The sequence below is a fragment of the Eleutherodactylus coqui genome, chromosome 6, assembly GCF_035609145.1.
Source record: "Eleutherodactylus coqui strain aEleCoq1 chromosome 6, aEleCoq1.hap1, whole genome shotgun sequence".
Lineage (NCBI taxonomy): Eukaryota > Metazoa > Chordata > Amphibia > Anura > Eleutherodactylidae > Eleutherodactylus > Eleutherodactylus coqui.
Genome location: NC_089842.1, coordinates 144,887,325 through 144,904,480, shown reverse-complemented (window position 1 = coordinate 144,904,480; position 17,156 = coordinate 144,887,325). Strand labels below are relative to the sequence as shown.

Here is a 17,156-nt window from a genome sequence, read left to right as displayed (position 1 = left end):
TTGCATAACTGCAAATCCTGGTGCCACCCAGCAATTAGCTGTGACATAAATGCAGTTACAGTGGATCATCTGCAGGCTTTACAGCACCCTTTATCTATTTGTATACGACCAGGCTATATAGATCAGTATATTTAGAACTTTTTACATAATTTGAAATGTAAAGATATGAATGAACGGGACAGTGAATTAAAGAAATATAGATGATTTTGCTATGGCCAATGAACCATGATTAAATATAGAAACTATCTCCAGATAGACTGGTGGATGTTTTCATTCTGCCCATTTAATCAGCTTTATAAATAGTTGAGCTGGAGAAGTGATAATGTCTTTCAGGTTTCTTTCTCAGCTATAATGTGGAAGTGCAAAATTTCACAGCTGTTAATGAGCCATTTTTAAACACTGAAACACAGCAAAAAAAGTTAACATTTCCAAACTTGTCATTCGGAATTGATCAGAGAACCATTTTGTGCTTCATAGTGAGAGAGTCAGAAAATGGCTGATGAGACGTGTATCCTTTGCTATGCTGGTTGTTATGTATTCCATTTTTATCCCACTATTTTTTTTAAAAAGCACGCTGTTTCCTCTTAATAACACTCCTTAAATATTATGCCAAGCTTTGTAATACATTTTTTATTCCTCCAATGCCTCTAGAATAAAGAAAAGTAAGCAATTTGATAATAAATATGATACATTTTGGTGTCTATAGCCCCTCTGCAGATCTCTATGTTTCCATGGTTACAGACTACAGACACCGTGCAGTCATGCTGCCTTCATCTGTCCCCTACTTCATATTAATATTCTTTTCCTAGGTAAAGAAAAAGTAGAGGACTAGAGATGAGCGAGCGTACTCGTTAAGGCAAAATACTCGAGCGAGTATTGCCATTTTCAAGTACATGCCTGCTCGCGCCAAAAGATTCGGGGGGGGGGGGGAGCGGGGAGGAACGGGGGGGGGGGGGGGGAGATCTCTCTCTCTCCCTCTCCCCCCAGCTCATCCATGCTCGCCCCCGCAACTCACTGCTCACTCCCGCCGGCCCCTGAATCTTTTCTCACAAGTGGGCATGTACTTGAAAATGGCAATACTCGCTCGAGTATTTTGCCTTAATGAGTACGCTCGCTCATCTGTATAGAGGACAATTTACAATTTCTGGAAAACCATAGAGCATATATTAAAGGAAATAACATGTACTTAATTTTAGTTTCCTCAGGATACCGATGTAGAAATAATGTAAGAGTCTTTCAAATGTTGCAGCAATTTGTTTTTATTTTAAAAACTATCCTTAGGCTGGCCATGTTGGTAGCCTTCACTTCCTTCCAGTATTATCTGTATACCTCTGCAGACCCTGTCTCGGTCTACACTGCAAAGTTCATAAGTCAGCTGCAAGGATAGGAAGCATCAGCCTACTGCTGTAGTGCCTGGTATGGAAACTGGAATATGTCACAAAAAAATAATGCAGTTAGGTCCATTGATATGCTGTGCAAATACGCAGTGAATACACAGGTTTCATTTCATACTTGCGCTGACCCATTTACTTCAATGGCCTATTGTGGTGCGTAATCTGTACCAAAATAGGAAATGCCATATCACGTGAAAAAGTATGCTTATGTGAATGAGCCCATTGAAATTAATGGGTTCTATTCACTGCATATTACATACACAGAAAGTGTGTTTGTAGTACTGAGCGTAAATACACCCATGTGAACGAGCCCTACGAAAACACTAATGTTTAGAATAATATATCATAGAATCCTGAATTGAATAACATGTAATTTTTCTTACGATCCCATATTTTTTAATTCAGGTAATGTTATTACCCATGCAGGTCAATTAAGAGCTCCAGAAATAACTGATATTAAATTCTGCAAGCGGTGATCCAAATGGGGCACCAAAGGATTTGACAGTTTACTTGTAACTTTTTTGTATACTTATTATGACTATTTATACTATGCATTTGAAAACATTTAGTCTATCAAAGCCATTCACAGTTGTAACTATGTATAAATACATGAGGGGACAATACAAGGATCTCTCCCATAATCTGTTTATACCCAGGACTGTGACAGTAACAAGAGGACATCCGCTACGTCTAGAAGAAAGCAGGTTTAATCACCAACATAGAAGAGGCTAGACTGTGGAACTCTCTGCCTGAGGACGTGGTGATGGCAAAATCCATAGAGGAGTTTAAGAGGGGACTAGACGTCTTTTTAGAGCGCTATAATATTACAGGATATAGACATTAAATAACCAGCGGGGTTGTTGATCCAGGTCCTAGAATCAAGTAGGAACTTTCAACTGTTGATTTTTGTCCCCCAAATGGCCTAAATTGGCTTTTGCCTCATTGGTTTTTTTTGCCTTCCTCTGGATCAACATGGAAGGGGGGGGGGGGGGTGGAAACAGGCTGAATCAGATGGACATCTTCTTTCAGCCTAATATACTATGCTACTAAGTTACTATGTTAATGTAATTCAATCAAACAGCCAACTAACCAAATAACCAACCCTTTATATTAATAAGATAGCTCATCCTTGTGCACTGTGAAGTTCTTTCTGTAGTAAGAAATCCACTAATCAGTACATTATGTAAAGATGCAGTCTTAGGCCCTTTTCATATTACGCTTTAACACCTTAGCCTTGGTTCCTTCCTGACTTCCATCTTTTATGCAGAGTATTGCATAGTGACAGAAACCAGGATGGAGCCATAGTGTTCAATATGTGAGAGAGGACTCTTTGGTCTCTGATTATTCATACATAGTTTCCGTCCCTGTCAGTTTTCTACATTGGATAGAAATGCCCCAAGGACGGTGCTTTTCTATCTAGCTTAAAAGACCGACAAGAACCAAAGACACCTCTGTCTGACATATTGAACCGTATGGTTCCATCGTGCTCTTCATCTATGTGCAGTTCTGTTGCTTAAAAGACAGAAACCGAGATGGAATCAGCACACTAGTCTTATAACAGAATTTGAAAAGAACCTTACAACTCACTTGTACAGCCTGATCTGTGATGAAGTCACACTTAAGCTGCCTGTCCATGGGCGTCGCGATATCCCGCGGCGGAGATCCGCCGCAGGATACTGCCGCCCGGTTGCAGGAGCCTGCAGACGGATCTCCGCTGTCATCCTATCTGACAGATAGGCTGACCGCAGAGAATCGCGGGAAAATGCAGCATGCTGTGAATTGCCGCCCGCGAGCAGAGAATCGCAATGATTCTCCGCTCGTGGACAGGGGGGAAGCGCTCTCCATAGCAATGCTATGGAGAGCTTTTCACTGTGTTCCCCGCGGCCAGATTATTGCCACGGGGAACGCAATGAAAACCCGCCTGTGGACAGGCAGCCTTACTTAGCTTTAAAATTATTATCAAAACCAAAATACAAAAGGTGTAAAACCTTTTGTTAAGGAAATTCATTCAACAAAGTCGCACAGTGAAGAATTAAAGCAGTCAAGTTTTTTAGAATGACGGCTGCAAATAAAAGTATTAGAAATATAAATAAGTAGTAAGAATAAGAATATGTTGAACATTTTGATGTTCATGCTAGACAAAAGCTTGAAATACGTATGTAGAGAGAGGAGGAGAAAGAACATTTCCCAAGGCCTAGTAAAATTCATGTACATTAGAATTGCATGACATTTCTTACTGCAGGTAGTACAGTGCAATGGCATATCCATATTATAAGGAGAATAAGGCCCCCTGTCCACGGCCGAGGCCGAATATCGCCACGGAGGATGAGGGGGGAGAGCTGACAGGTCTTCTCCGTGAGCCTATCTAGCACCGCGGAGAATCGTGACAATTGCAGCATGCCACGATTTAAATCCCGCAAGTGGAGAAGCGCTGGAAAGCTTAGTAGAGCGTGATCCGCGGGCGATAAATCGCCCGTGGACAGGCAGCCTAAATATTAACAATTGATTTCAGCAAAAAGCTATATGAATAATTATTTACCTATCAACTCCCCTCTTTTGTTTGTTATATAAGCACAATTGTTAAACAAAATTTTGTTACCGTCTTAAGCCTCATGTCCATGGGGAAATTTGGGCCCGCCATGCATACTTTTTTTTTTAACTCCTGCTTTCCTGCAGTCCTACGGACGGCTTCCATATGCTTCAATGGAAGCCATGGGAGCCGTCCATGTGGGAAAACCACACGAAGTAAAGCATGCTGCGGGTGGTTTCCCGCACATGCGATCCACGCACCAGGGAAAAATGACATCCACAGGTATTTAATTACCTGCAGGTTCCCAATGATTCCCTATGGGGGGATCATGCGTTGCGGGAGACCTGCGCCGATTTAATAATTCTATTTTGCCAGTGGACATTGGGCCTTAAGCCTCCCTCACAGAGACTTTTTTGTACAGTGTTTAGGGCTGTTCCTCTAGTGTCCCCTAGAGTCTTCAACGCCGCGCTTTGACAGCAATGTATGTTCTATCTTGTTCAATCCGTGTTCTATCTTGGTAGTTTGTTTTTGTCAGTGTTAACCGAGGAGGCGTGGTCCTTGACGTATAAACCCTACCCCTAAAATCAGTCCTAGCTACACTAGATGGGAAAATAAAAGCAATACTCACCTAGCAGCTGCTCCAGGCTTCCCCTGCACTGACAGATCATCTATTAATGGTAGCGAGGTTTGAGAACCCCGCCTCCAGTAAGAGATTGCTGTGATTGGTTCTCAGTGTTGGTTCAGCCAATCAGAGCTGCCGCTTCAGGCACCAATCACAGCCATTCTTTGACTAGCTCAGCGAATCAGATCTCGCCGGCTCTGATTGGCTGAGCCAGTGCCAAGAACCAATCACAGCAATCTTTTGCTGGAAGCGGGGTTCTCAAAGCTTGCTACAGATGATCTGTCAGTGCAGGGGAAGCCTGGAGCAGTGCGGGAGAGCAGTGGGAGGGACGCTGAAAGCACCTGCAAGATGAGTATTGCTTTTTTTTTCAGCACAGCTGAAAACACAGCCAAAATGCTAGCATAACGGATCTCAACGCTGCTGAAACCGCAGTAAACGCAGCACTGAAAAATACTTCTGCAAACGTCTGTGTGAGGGAGGACTTACCGTAGTAGCTGGGAACACAATGCTTGTAAATAAAAGAAAATGCAGAATGCAAAAAACATAATCAAAAATAAAAAAGAGAATGAACCAAAGAGTTAATTTAAACGAACACAAACTTTTTTTACATAATTCATGCTCATTTAGCAGCCTATGTGTAGCATCAATCTTATAATATACTTGCATTAGGAATTTTTTTTGAAAATCTAAAAATGAAGTTTGAAGTTGCTGCCACCTTTCCAGCACATTTGCAATCCACTGTTTATCATACTTCTGCGCATGCGTAGAAGACCTGTGCGGCGCGAGCACGCCGGAGCGGCCCCATTCAACAGAAGAGCAGACTGCGCAAGCGCGTCTAATCGAGGGAGAAGAAGGCTTCGGTCGGCGCCATGGAGACGGGAACGCCAACACCGGAGGGGGTAAGTGTATAACTTCTGTATGGCCAATATTTAATGCACGATGTATATTACAAAGTGCATTAATATGGCCATACAGAAGTGCTTAACCCCACTTGCTTTCGTGGGACAACCCCTTTAAGGGGAGTAGTTGGTGATGATCAGTGGCATAACTTGTAGCTGCAGGACCCCAATGAATAATCTGCAACAGCTATAATGCTTCATTCATAGTACTGTTCATTTCATATGAGGGAGAAAAAACTTATGGGCCCCCTAAGGCTGCCTGTCCACGGGCATTTTTGCATTGCATTCCCCATGGCGATAATCCAGCTGCGGGGAATGCAGTGAACACTTTCCATAGCGTTGCTATGGAAAGCGCAGCCCCCCTGTCTACAAGCAGAGAATCATAGTGATTCTCCGCTCACGGCCGGCAAATCGCAGCATGCTGTGAATTGCTGCAATTCTCCACAGTGAGCCTATCTGTCAGATCGGCTCACCGCAGAGATCCATCTGCTGGCTCCTGCTCCCGGGGCGGCAGCTCGCAACGCCATGGACAGGTAGCCTAGGCTCCTGGGCTCAGGTGCAACTGCACCCTCTGCAGCTGTTATAAAAGAACTAATGCCCTAGATAAAACCTTTCAACACCAATAAATCCATCTCGCATTCTTCTGTATTCATATATCCATCCTCCTACTTTGTGCAATATAAGTGTTTCACAGCTGAAAGAAGTACCTGTGTGGCAAATTAAATTCTGATTGGAATTTACTCATATGTTTTAAAGATACCCGCTGATCATCTGATGGACAAAAGAAACACCTGCAGGTTGCCACCCCTCAAACTCACCCCAATAGTAACCCTGTACCCATACATAAATCATGCTGCATACAGCTGCAAAACGAATTTCCATACATGATCTAGCCCCTTGGCGTAATCTTTCCAAACATAACTAATTTCCAGGACTACATGAAAATTTGTTTGTAACCCCTTACGCCACTGTCACACACACACACACACACACACACACACACAGCTTTTCACTACTATAAGTGAGGTGTTCCACGCGCTGTTCTAACCACGGTATAAGGCTATCATTGAGTTTAATTGGGTTACTCAGACCTGAGCTTGAATGCGGTGTTTCTAACGCCGCAATTTTCGAGAGCTGTCTGTTCTATTTTTGCGTTTTTTGCATTTTTTAATGCACCTCCTCACCCATCACAAAGATAGGGTGCAATAAAAGCACTGTCAAATGCTGTATCATGCATTCAAAAACGCAGTTCAAAATTGCGGTAAAAATGCCACGATTTCGAGCTGCATTTTCTGAATGCATGTGTGAGAGTGGCCTTAGGCTGTGTTCATGTTTTTTGTTGTACTTTTGAAACACAATTAAGAAAAACACATTTTAAAAAATTGCATGCGGTATTCAAAGACCTTGTAAATTTTTAAGAAACTGTATACACTACTAAAACCTGCGTGTGTTTTTAATTGTATGTAAAGTGTGCAATTCTATACAGTATAACTTATACCAGCTGTAGATAGATAGATAGATAGATAGATAGATAGATAGATAGATAGATAGATATTCTAATTTAATTTGCAGTTGTTAATTTTTTCAAACCAAGTCTCTAAAGAGGGAATTGAATTGGTAGATCCTGTTAAAGGGAACCTGCCATGATCTTTGACCCATACAAAATATGTTATGGGACTCAAAGGTCATGAAACGTGAAGCCCAGATGAATGTTATTTTATACTCATCAGACAATCTGTTCCTACATTGTGTCCTCGCGAAGTTGCCATGTGCACACACTGTGATTCTTTTAAGCCAGCTCTGTGCGCATGCTGTCATTCATCTCTAGAATGGGGCTCAAAGGTCATGACAGGTTCCCTTTAAGTGGCTGCCAGACCAGGAAATTGTGCAGGATATAGAGGACATAAAGTAATTGGGGCGCTTGGAAGGCTGAGTCAACCTTGAGCCGGCTACCTGAACCAAGCGGGGATTGAACTTCCAACATTTAGGTCATAAGTGAGATCTTAGGACTGCATTTCTGCTGCCTTAAAGGGGTTGTCCCGCGGCAGCAAGCGGGTCTATACACTTCTGTATGGCTATATTAATGCACTTTGTAATGTACATTGTGCATTAATTATGAGCCATACAGAAGTTATCAAAAGTTTTATACTTACCTGCTCCGTTGCTGGCGTCCTCGTCTCCATGGTGCCGACTAATTTTCGGCCTCCGATGGCCAAATTAGCCGCACTTGCGCAGTCCGGGTCTTCTGCTTTCTTCAATGGAGCCTCTCGTGCAGGATGCCGGCTCCGTGTAGCTCCGCCCCGTCACGTGCCGATTCCAGCCAATCAGGAGGCTGGAATCGGCAATGGACCGCACAGAAGAGCTGCGGTCCACGGAGGAAGAAGATCCCGGCGGCCATCTTCACCGGTAAGTATAGAAGTCACCGGAGCACGGGGATTCAGGTAAGCGCTGTGCTGTTTTTTTTTTAAGTCCCTGCATCGGGGTTGTCTCGCGCCGAACGGGGGGGGGGGGGGGGGGTTGAAAAAAAAAAAACCCGTTTCGGCGCGGGACAACCCCTTTAACACTCTGCACCACATGAGGCAAAGTTAAAATTTTTGCTGCATTGTGTATGCTGTAAAAGCAACTCCCCATCCCGCTTCCTCTAAAATAATGCAATTACCTTTTGTTTGACATTCCACCTCACTTAGAATTTTTTAAAAGCTTTTACGTACATTTTATGGCTTTGAAGATTCTTGCGAGAGGTAGCGAGAAATCTGCCTTTCACCCCATGCGGGAAAGGGCTTACTGCCCACAATAACCACTTTACATGTTACTGGCCCACCACGGATGAGTTAATATAATTGACACATTCTTAGTCCCATTGGATTATTTTCATTAAACACTCGGACCCTCATGCTAGACAAAACCTTGAGTTATGTATGTACATGGGGGAAAATATTCCCCAAAACCTAGCACAATCTGTTTACATTAGGATTACATGCATAATGTAGAATGACTCTAATATCTATCTGTGAAAAGTTTTCTTGAGCCATTAAAAAGTTATTGTAATCTTATCACAACAAAACCCATTGTAGTCCAGACTTTATGAGTGGACTGTGCACTCCCTTTCCATAAAACACATCTTTACTTTTCATTTAGAGGAGCTTTAGTTTTGACCCTGGCCACATAATTTCTCTTTGCCCTTAATCTCGCAATAAAAGGTCCCCTTTCCTTCACCTCCCCTTTTTGCCCCTTTTTACCTATTATTTCCCTGATTATCTGTATGGCCCTACTGGTTGGTTTCTCTTGTGACCCTCTTCAATTTTTGAACTTGCACTATTATTCAATACACTTGTGATCACTAGATCCGGTGTACAATTCTGCTTACTACAGCTCAAACAGTCAATACACTTGATAGTCCCCTGATTCTTGTCTTGTTCCTTTTCAGTGTGGTTTTCCCATTTTCTATGCTTCGGTCAATGTCTTTTTCTCCTTATGGTAAAATGCTAAATTTGAATAAAAATAAAGGGAAACACATCGTAAATAGAGATGAGCGAGCACCCAAATGCTCAGGTCCGCGTTATTCTAGTCAAGCGTTTCGTAAAATTCGAGAGCTCTACTCGAGTAACGAACCCCATTGACTACAATGGGAGACTCGAGCATTTTTGCATGTGGGACGCCGGGTCCCCGAGCTTTTTTCTTTTTGTTCTAGGTTCGTCCGTCTCTCTCTCTATGCGTTGTAGCGGGGAGGGGCAAAAAACTGAGGCGGGGTCGAACACGCCTTGATGCTCGTTCGAGTAACGAGCACCATGGAGTACGCTAATACTCGAATGAGCATCAAGTTCGGCAGAGTACGTTCGCTCAACTCTAATCGTAAAGCTAATAAAAGGGCAAATAAATAGTTCCAAAAAAAGTTATCTTTACACTTTTTAGAGTCATGCTAAACTTGCCTACATATACCGTGTTTCCCCGAAAATAAGACAGTGTCTTATATTAATTTTTGTTCAAAAAGGTTTAACTTTTTTACATGTATAGTTGCCTGGACACTATTTAAATTGACTTTTTTTAATTAACTGTTAGCAGGGCTTAATTTTGGAGTAGGGCTTATATTTCAAGCATCCTCAAAAAGCCTGAAAAATCATTTTGCATCCTCAAAAATTCTGGAAAATCATGCTAAGTCTTATTTTCAGGGTATGTCTTATTTTCAGGGAAACAGGGTATTAGTAGTTATCAGTGAAATCTATATGAATGATTATTTCCCTATCAGTTACATTTTTTTTTTTAAATAAAAAAGTACATTTTTAAGAGAAATGTTATATTGATTTAATGTCAATTTAACTAAAATATATACATATTTGCAGGATATTGGAAAAACGGCAGACAAATGCGGAAACAATCGAGCTGACAGAAGAAGGAAGGCCTGTGATTACGACTGAGAAATATCAGCCTGTTGTAGACTGTACATGCTTTGGATTGCCCCGACGTTACATTATTGCCATTATGAGTGGACTTGGGTTCTGTATCTCTTTTGGCATCAGATGTAACCTGGGTGTGGCCATCGTCAGTATGGTGAATAATAATACAGTGTACAGAGGAAACAAACTTGTCATGGAGGTAAGAACTTTTATCATTAAAGTGTATGAAGGGATTGGGAATTGCTGATGCTTGTGGGGCTTCCAAGGTCATTTTGCAGGGAGCATGTAAACGGTGAAAATGCAAACCGGCAAAGCAATTTTGTGACACCAGCCCAACTATAACCGGAAACTTTCAAACTTCTTGAATAACTTATGTTGTTATTTTTTATCATCCTTTTGACTTTCATGGTAATTTATCTGCCCCATAACCGTGAAAACAGACGTTGTGTCATGTTAGCCTTTATGCATTTACAAACATTTTTACTTTAGTTTTATACTATATCTAATATATCTCTAAATGTATTTTATCAGCAAGCACAATTTTCTTGGGACCCTGAAACAGTCGGCATGATACATGGATCCTTCTTTTGGGGCTATATAGTGACGCAGATTCCGGGAGGATATATTTCGCAAAAATTTGCAGCTAATAGGTAATCTGTGGTTTTTATTGTTATGCTCTATTCTGTTTATATGTGTATCGTAATGTAATTGTATTGTCTATATGAGACACAATTTTATATGGATGTAATCCACAAAAAGGTTTGGGTAATATTAACTGCATACATTACTTTTATTGTTCGGGTCGCATATACTATATTTTAGTTCATATCTGCATTTACAATTCTGCTGATTGCAGTTGTAGACAGTGTAGACTTTTCTTGACAAACCCCTTACATCTTAGAGAGGTTTTTTTAAGGTTTAAAGGGTTATTTCCCCTAAAGGCATATACAGGATGAGGTAGGCATCCCACCCCAGAGGCAAGGCTTAATAGACTAAAATCCATGGAAGTCTGGGGGCCTTGACAAAGCCCCAGTCTGCCATGGCAACACATTGGCACCCCATGATTGTGTTGTGGAGGAGTCGATGGGATAGGCTACCCACCTGTGGCTAGCTGCTTAGACATGGTGGTCAGCATTCACTGCTGCATTTAAAGGGGTTCTGATTGGCCGCAGATGACACCTGACTTCTGTCGGCCGTCTACCCGGAAGTTCCCGGTGATACCACTGGCGGCTCTCAGCTACTTCCTGGGGCTCTAGGACAGGCGAGTATACCCTCACTTTTTACTTTAGGCTTGGCCAAGCAGGTGGATGGGGTTTTGTTGTAAAAAACACATCATCTAGCTCCCTGTAAGTTTTGTCATTCTGCCATGTACTTTTTAGAAAGAAGAGGCTTTTTTTAGGCAACCCTTCCAAACAATCCATACTCGTTACGTGTTTTTCTAATTGTACTGTAGTGAAATTCAACATTTAGCATGCTAACTGAAGCCTTAAGGGTCTGAGATATTGCTCTTGGGTTTTTGGCAATTTCTCTGAGCGTTGCATTGTTTGACCTTGAGGTGAACTGAGGTCCACTCCTGGGAAGTCCACTCCTTGGTCCACTCCTGGGAAGATTGTCAACTGTCTTGAATGTAAATAATTTCTCCATATACAATGATGGACTCCAAATTGTTTGGAAATGGCCTTATAAAGTCTTCTGCTATGGGGCTAAATTACCTCTATGTACTCTGCTGCCCTGTTGGTCATAGAGCAAGATGCAGTCCGTAGATAACTGCAGACTCAGTGGATTAATCTATGGTCCTTGGTATTCTGGTCAATAGTCACCAGTTCATGGGATTCACTGGCTATATGCTTGAAGGCTGATTACTTTTAAATACATGTTGCATCGAAATGGAAAAACAGAAACGGTGTTTATCACCTATCAGCGTCTTTATACTTTCTCCCTGGTAGAAGAATCTTACTGTTTGTAGAAATGTAATCAGTGAATACATGTAAGCAGAGTTCTGAAGTTTTTATTGGGTCTGTGAATAAGATTTAAAGGGTTATTCTAGCCTGAAACATTTATCGTCTATCCACTGGATAGGTAATATATTTCAGACTAGACTAGGCCAAAGCTTGAAAGAGGTTGTATGGAGCAGTGGTCCCTGACACTACATTCGATGTCTATGGGGTTGGACTATGGCTTCATTCAGTCTCCTCTTCACTGTAAGGCCTCCTTCCCATGAACGGATTTACGCCGCGTAAATTAGCGGCAAAAATCCGCTGCGGTGCCCCCTGCTATTAGGTTCTATTGAACCTAATAGCACAATGCTCACGGTGCGGAATTCCACCGCGGAATTTCGCACCGTGAAATCTCCTGTCCTCACCCGCGGCATGCTCTATTTGCCGCGGGTGTACGCGCTGACGGCTTCCATTGCAGTCAATGGAAGCTGTCCGTTCACGCTATCTCCCGCTGCAACCAGCGGAAGATAGCGTGAAAAAACGCTTCCCCGCCTACCGCCGCACGTCATATGACGCGGCCGGCGCGTCACGTGACACGGCCGGCCGCGTCATGTGACGCGATGGGCGTGTCACATGACGCGACGGCGGTGGGCGGGGAAGCGTCTTCATGCTATCTTCCGCTGGTAAGTATGGGGTCTCTGGGGGGCGCCGTGACGGGCTTCACTGCGGAATATTACGCGGCGGAGCCCGTCATGCTCGTGTGAAGCCGGCCTTAGGGGTACAGTAAGCTCCCAGCTTCTTTTTCCTCAGATGGTCATGTTATCTCAACTCTGACCAGCTCAGATCTGCTTGGGGGTTATGTATTCAGTTTCTAGTCACTTTCTTAGTCTATGTGATGATGTTACATGGAACCTGCTACATAAAATATCTAGAGGAGGACACAAGCACTCAGATTTACTGTTGAGGACCACACATCTCCTTCACAGAGTTATAATAGAGGAGATCACAGCTCATCCTCTTGACTGTATACTTATGGTCTGTAGCTTATTTAGGTCAATATAGAAGGTAATGATAATTAAACGGTTCCCCTAGCAGGCAGAAATAGTATAGTTGCGCTCTGGCTAATGCTGTACTGATGCATCATGGGATTGATTTAAAAGTAAAGGTAAAAAAAAATTTCACCATCAAGATGGTGGCTGATAGTCATCAGAAAGAAGGTTGCACTGCATGGAAGTGGCTGTAATATACAGAGGAGACCTCCAGAGTGTGACAGACAGCCAAGAAGGGGGCAAGTATGGAAAAATGTGCTTTTGCCGGAGTGGCCCTTTAATTATACTAATTATCCATTTATTTTGAAACTCATGCTGTGTGCACTTTATACTTGTCCTGTGGCATCACCACATTACTTTGCAAGGCTTCTTTCACATGAGCGCATATCGGCCGGCTGATATGCGCTGTGATCTGATGCATTGTATTCCAATGCATCAGATCACATGGGCGTATTTCTGAGACGTAAAAATGCCAGGCCAAGCCAATATGGCACGAGGCGTTTTTACGTTGGGCCCAAAAGATAGTCCTGGAACTATCTTTTGGGCCGGAATACGTCGGGCAGCAGCCGTAGGTGGAAGGGAGTTTAGCAGCATGGCTGCTAAACTCCCTCCCTCTGTTCTCCTCCTTCCCCCCCATGCAGGCTCACCTCTCATTCCTCCCCGTTTGTTCCGTGCAATAGGAGGGGGCGGGGTGGGGCAGAGCTAATCACCGGTCTGCCCCACCTCCTCCCACTGATGGCTATGGACAAGGGGTGGGATGTGGGTGGAGCTAAGCAGTCGCCCTCTCTCCGCCCCTTGTCTATAGCCATCAAGGGGAGGAGGCGGGGCAGACTGGTGATTAGCTCCACCACCCATCCCGCCCCCTCCTATTGCACAGAACGAGCGGGGAGGAACGAGAGGTGAGCCTGCGATGGGGAGGGAGGGGAAATGGACGATGGCCTGGTGAGCTTGGCACATTTGCGCCGGCCTCACCAGGTCATATGAGGCCAGCACAAATTCTCCGAGCTCATCAGGCCATATGAACAGGCGCACAAACGTTTGATTTGTGCGCCCATTCACCAGATTATTCACTCCCAACATAGCGTATATCGGCTGGCCGATATCCAAAAGAAGCCTTATATTAAGAGGAGACATATATCAGATAGTCGATGTTCTGGAGATCGTGGTGGAACAGGGCATCATTTTAAGCTTTGCTATAGGACCCCAAAGTTACATGCCCCTGTCTATTCCTGACTGACTGACCCTCGTTAGGTAGTTTTGTTCCTGGGCAGCATTTGTACCATCAGACCAGTGAATAAAACGATTTTAGGAGTTAAAATATATATAAAAAAATAAATGTTTAAAAAAATCTAATAGAATGAGCGAGTGAGCTCTACAGATTGTGGGTGATACGTGTTATAGATACATTTAACAAGCCCTATTAATGTACAAAGTACCACACAGAACAATAACTTGTCTCCGACCATTATCTGTTCCCAACACGAGAAGAGGTTCCAGCAAGTTGTGAACATGCACTTTCATCAGTGAGGAATCCAGGTACAATAAGGAGATGTCATGCTGTTACTGACACCTTTATACATAGAACAGCGCTAGCCGCTAGCACAAAGGCATATGACAGTGCTGCTGTGCCAGCTAATAAGGCTGTGTGCAAAGGTGAAAGCTTCCACCGTTGGCTGAGAATAATGGGAATTTTGGGCTATGAAGAACATCTTTTAACCCCTTTTGTTATACTATTTAGTATTTTGTATTCATTCCTAAAATGTCTATGCATTTGATATATACATATTTATGTAGGGTTATAATAACAACAAAAAAGCTCAAAATAGATATATTTTGTAATCATATACATTTTCACGACAAATAAGAATATATACATTGTTCAGATCTAAAAAAAATGTTTCACTTACTTGGGTAGCAGTTTGTGCTGCAGAGCTGCTCTTCCTTTTCTAAATAAGCTCAGGAAGTTGAAATCATAGACAACTTCCGTATGTTGTTAAAGGGGTTTTTAAGTTGTGAACTATTCATGGCTTATCTGCAGGCTATGCCATAAACAGTAGATCAACTGGGGTCTGCCACCTAAGACTCCCTGCTGATTAGCTGTTTACTAGGTCAACCTGTTTGCGCACAGAGCTGATTTTTGCAAGAAGCAGACAGCTCTGTTTCCACTGCATTGGCTAGACTTGGTATTACACCCATTCACTCCATTGGAACTTTTTGTGTAATACCAAGCCTGGCCATTGCAGTGAGAACAGAGCTGTCTGCTTCCTTCAAAAACCAGCTCTGTGCACAAGCACGTTGACCTGGTAAACAGCTAATCAGCAGGGAGTCCCAGGTGACAGACCCCCACTAATCTACTATTGATGACTTATCCTAAGTAGAGATGAGCGAACCTACTCGGCCACGCCCTTTTTGCCCAAGCGCCGCGATTTTCGAGTACTTCCGTACTCGGGTGAAAAGATTTGGGGGGCGCCGTGGGTGAGTGGGGGGTTGCAGCGGGGAGTGGGGGGAGAGGGAGAGAGAGAGGGCTCCCCCCTGTTCCCCGCTGCTACCCCCACCTCCGCCACGCCTCCCCCCGCCCCCCGAATCTTTTCACCCGACTATGGAAGTACTCGAAAATCGCGGTGCTCGATCGAGTAATTACTCGATACGAGTATATTCGCTCATCTCTAATCCTAAGTAATTCGATATATATGTTGTTGGTTAATTATACTTATGAATAATTCATTTTCAGCCATACCTTTCTAAATTTTTTAGCTATAGCTATGTCCAGCTCCTCCCTATATAATATAGTTTTATTTTGGCCATTGTTGACTGAACATCTCATATTTTATCTTTACTGTTGCTCTGCCACATGTTCCCTAAGCAGCAATGTTACAGAAATTGATTTAGCCATTTTATTTACTCCTTGTCTGGAGGCCTATGTTCTGTGTGCAGGTTTTAATTATTTTGGCAACTTCATCTATTACAGTAAACGAGTGTACTGTGTCAAGGTTCACCACCAGCTTTTATTAGCGTTTGTCGACGAATTGAACTCACAGAAATAAATTATCACCACATTTCTCATTTCTAAGAACAAATTGCAATAAAACAACATGACAGCTGAATGGCCACTTTATTAGGGACACCCACCTCCTTTGGCATTCAGAACTTCAGCAGTTATTGTGGATTAGATTCCACTAGGTCAGTGATGGCAAACCTTTTAGAGACCGAGTGCCCAAGCTGCAACTCAAACCCCACTTATTTAATGCAAAGTGCCAACATGTTAGGGGGCGGGGCTTATCACAACGTATGATTTTCACCTCCATCGTTATAAAAAGGACTGGGCTGCTTCAAGATGGACCGGGTGCAGATTTTGACTGCTTTTTGGAATGAGGAAATGCTGCAGAATTTTCCATGAAAATTTCAGCTGAGGACATTCTGCAGCATTTCCGCCACTTGTAGACAAACCCCAGAAGCAATAGTGACCCCCCCACAGCAGCCCCAGTGGTAACGGTGACCCCCCCCACGACGGCCCCAGTGGTGATAGCGACCCTCCCACCGCAGCCCCAACAGTAATAGTGACCCCCCACAGCGGCCCCAGCGGTAATAGTGACCCCCCCGACAGCGGCCCCAGCTGTAATAGTGACCCCCCCAGGGGCCCTAGCTGTATTAGTGACATACCACAGCGGCCCCAGCAGTAATAGTGCCCCCCCCCCCCACAGTGTCCCCCAGTATAATAGTGACATCCCAAAGCAGCCCCAGTAGTAATAGTGACATCCCACAGCAGCCCCAGTGGTAATAGTGCCATCCCACAGCAGCCCCCAGTAGTAATAATGACATCCCACAGTGGCTATTAATAGTGACCCCTACAGTGGCCCCAGCGGTAATAGTGACCCCCCACAGTGGCCCCAGCTGTAATGGTGACCCCCCACAGAGTTCCCAGCGTTAATGGTGACATACCACAGTGGCCCCAGCAGTAATAGTGCCCCCCCACAGCGGCCCCCAGCATAATAGTGACATCCCACTGCAGCCCCAGTAGTAATAGTGACATCCCACAGCAGCTCAAGTGGTAAAAGTGTCATCCCACAGCGGCACCCAGTTTAACAGTGACATCCCACAGCAGCCCCCAGTAGTAATAGTGACATCCCACAGTGGCTAGTAAGAGTGACACTCTACAGCGGCCCTCAATAGTAATAGTGACACCCTACAGTGGCCCCCAGTAGTAATAGTGACATCCCACAGCAGCCCCAGTGGTAATAGTGCCATCCCATAGCAGCCCCCAGTAGTAATAGTGACATCCCACAGTGGCTAGTAAAAGTGACACCCCACAGCTAGTAATTGTGCCCCCCGGA

The 17,156-nt window shown here is 43.8% G+C and overlaps 1 protein-coding gene across 1 annotated transcript in view; it reads left to right on the top strand.

Annotated features, from left to right (window-relative positions):
* Positions 1-17,156, top strand: part of SLC17A7 (solute carrier family 17 member 7) — a 93,290-nt gene that overhangs the window by 41,089 nt on the left and 35,045 nt on the right. The window contains exons 2-3 of the mRNA XM_066607817.1: positions 9,786-10,038; positions 10,371-10,489. Of these exons, the coding sequence (XP_066463914.1) occupies positions 9,786-10,038; positions 10,371-10,489 (372 nt within the window). The remainder of the gene's footprint in view (positions 1-9,785; positions 10,039-10,370; positions 10,490-17,156) is intronic.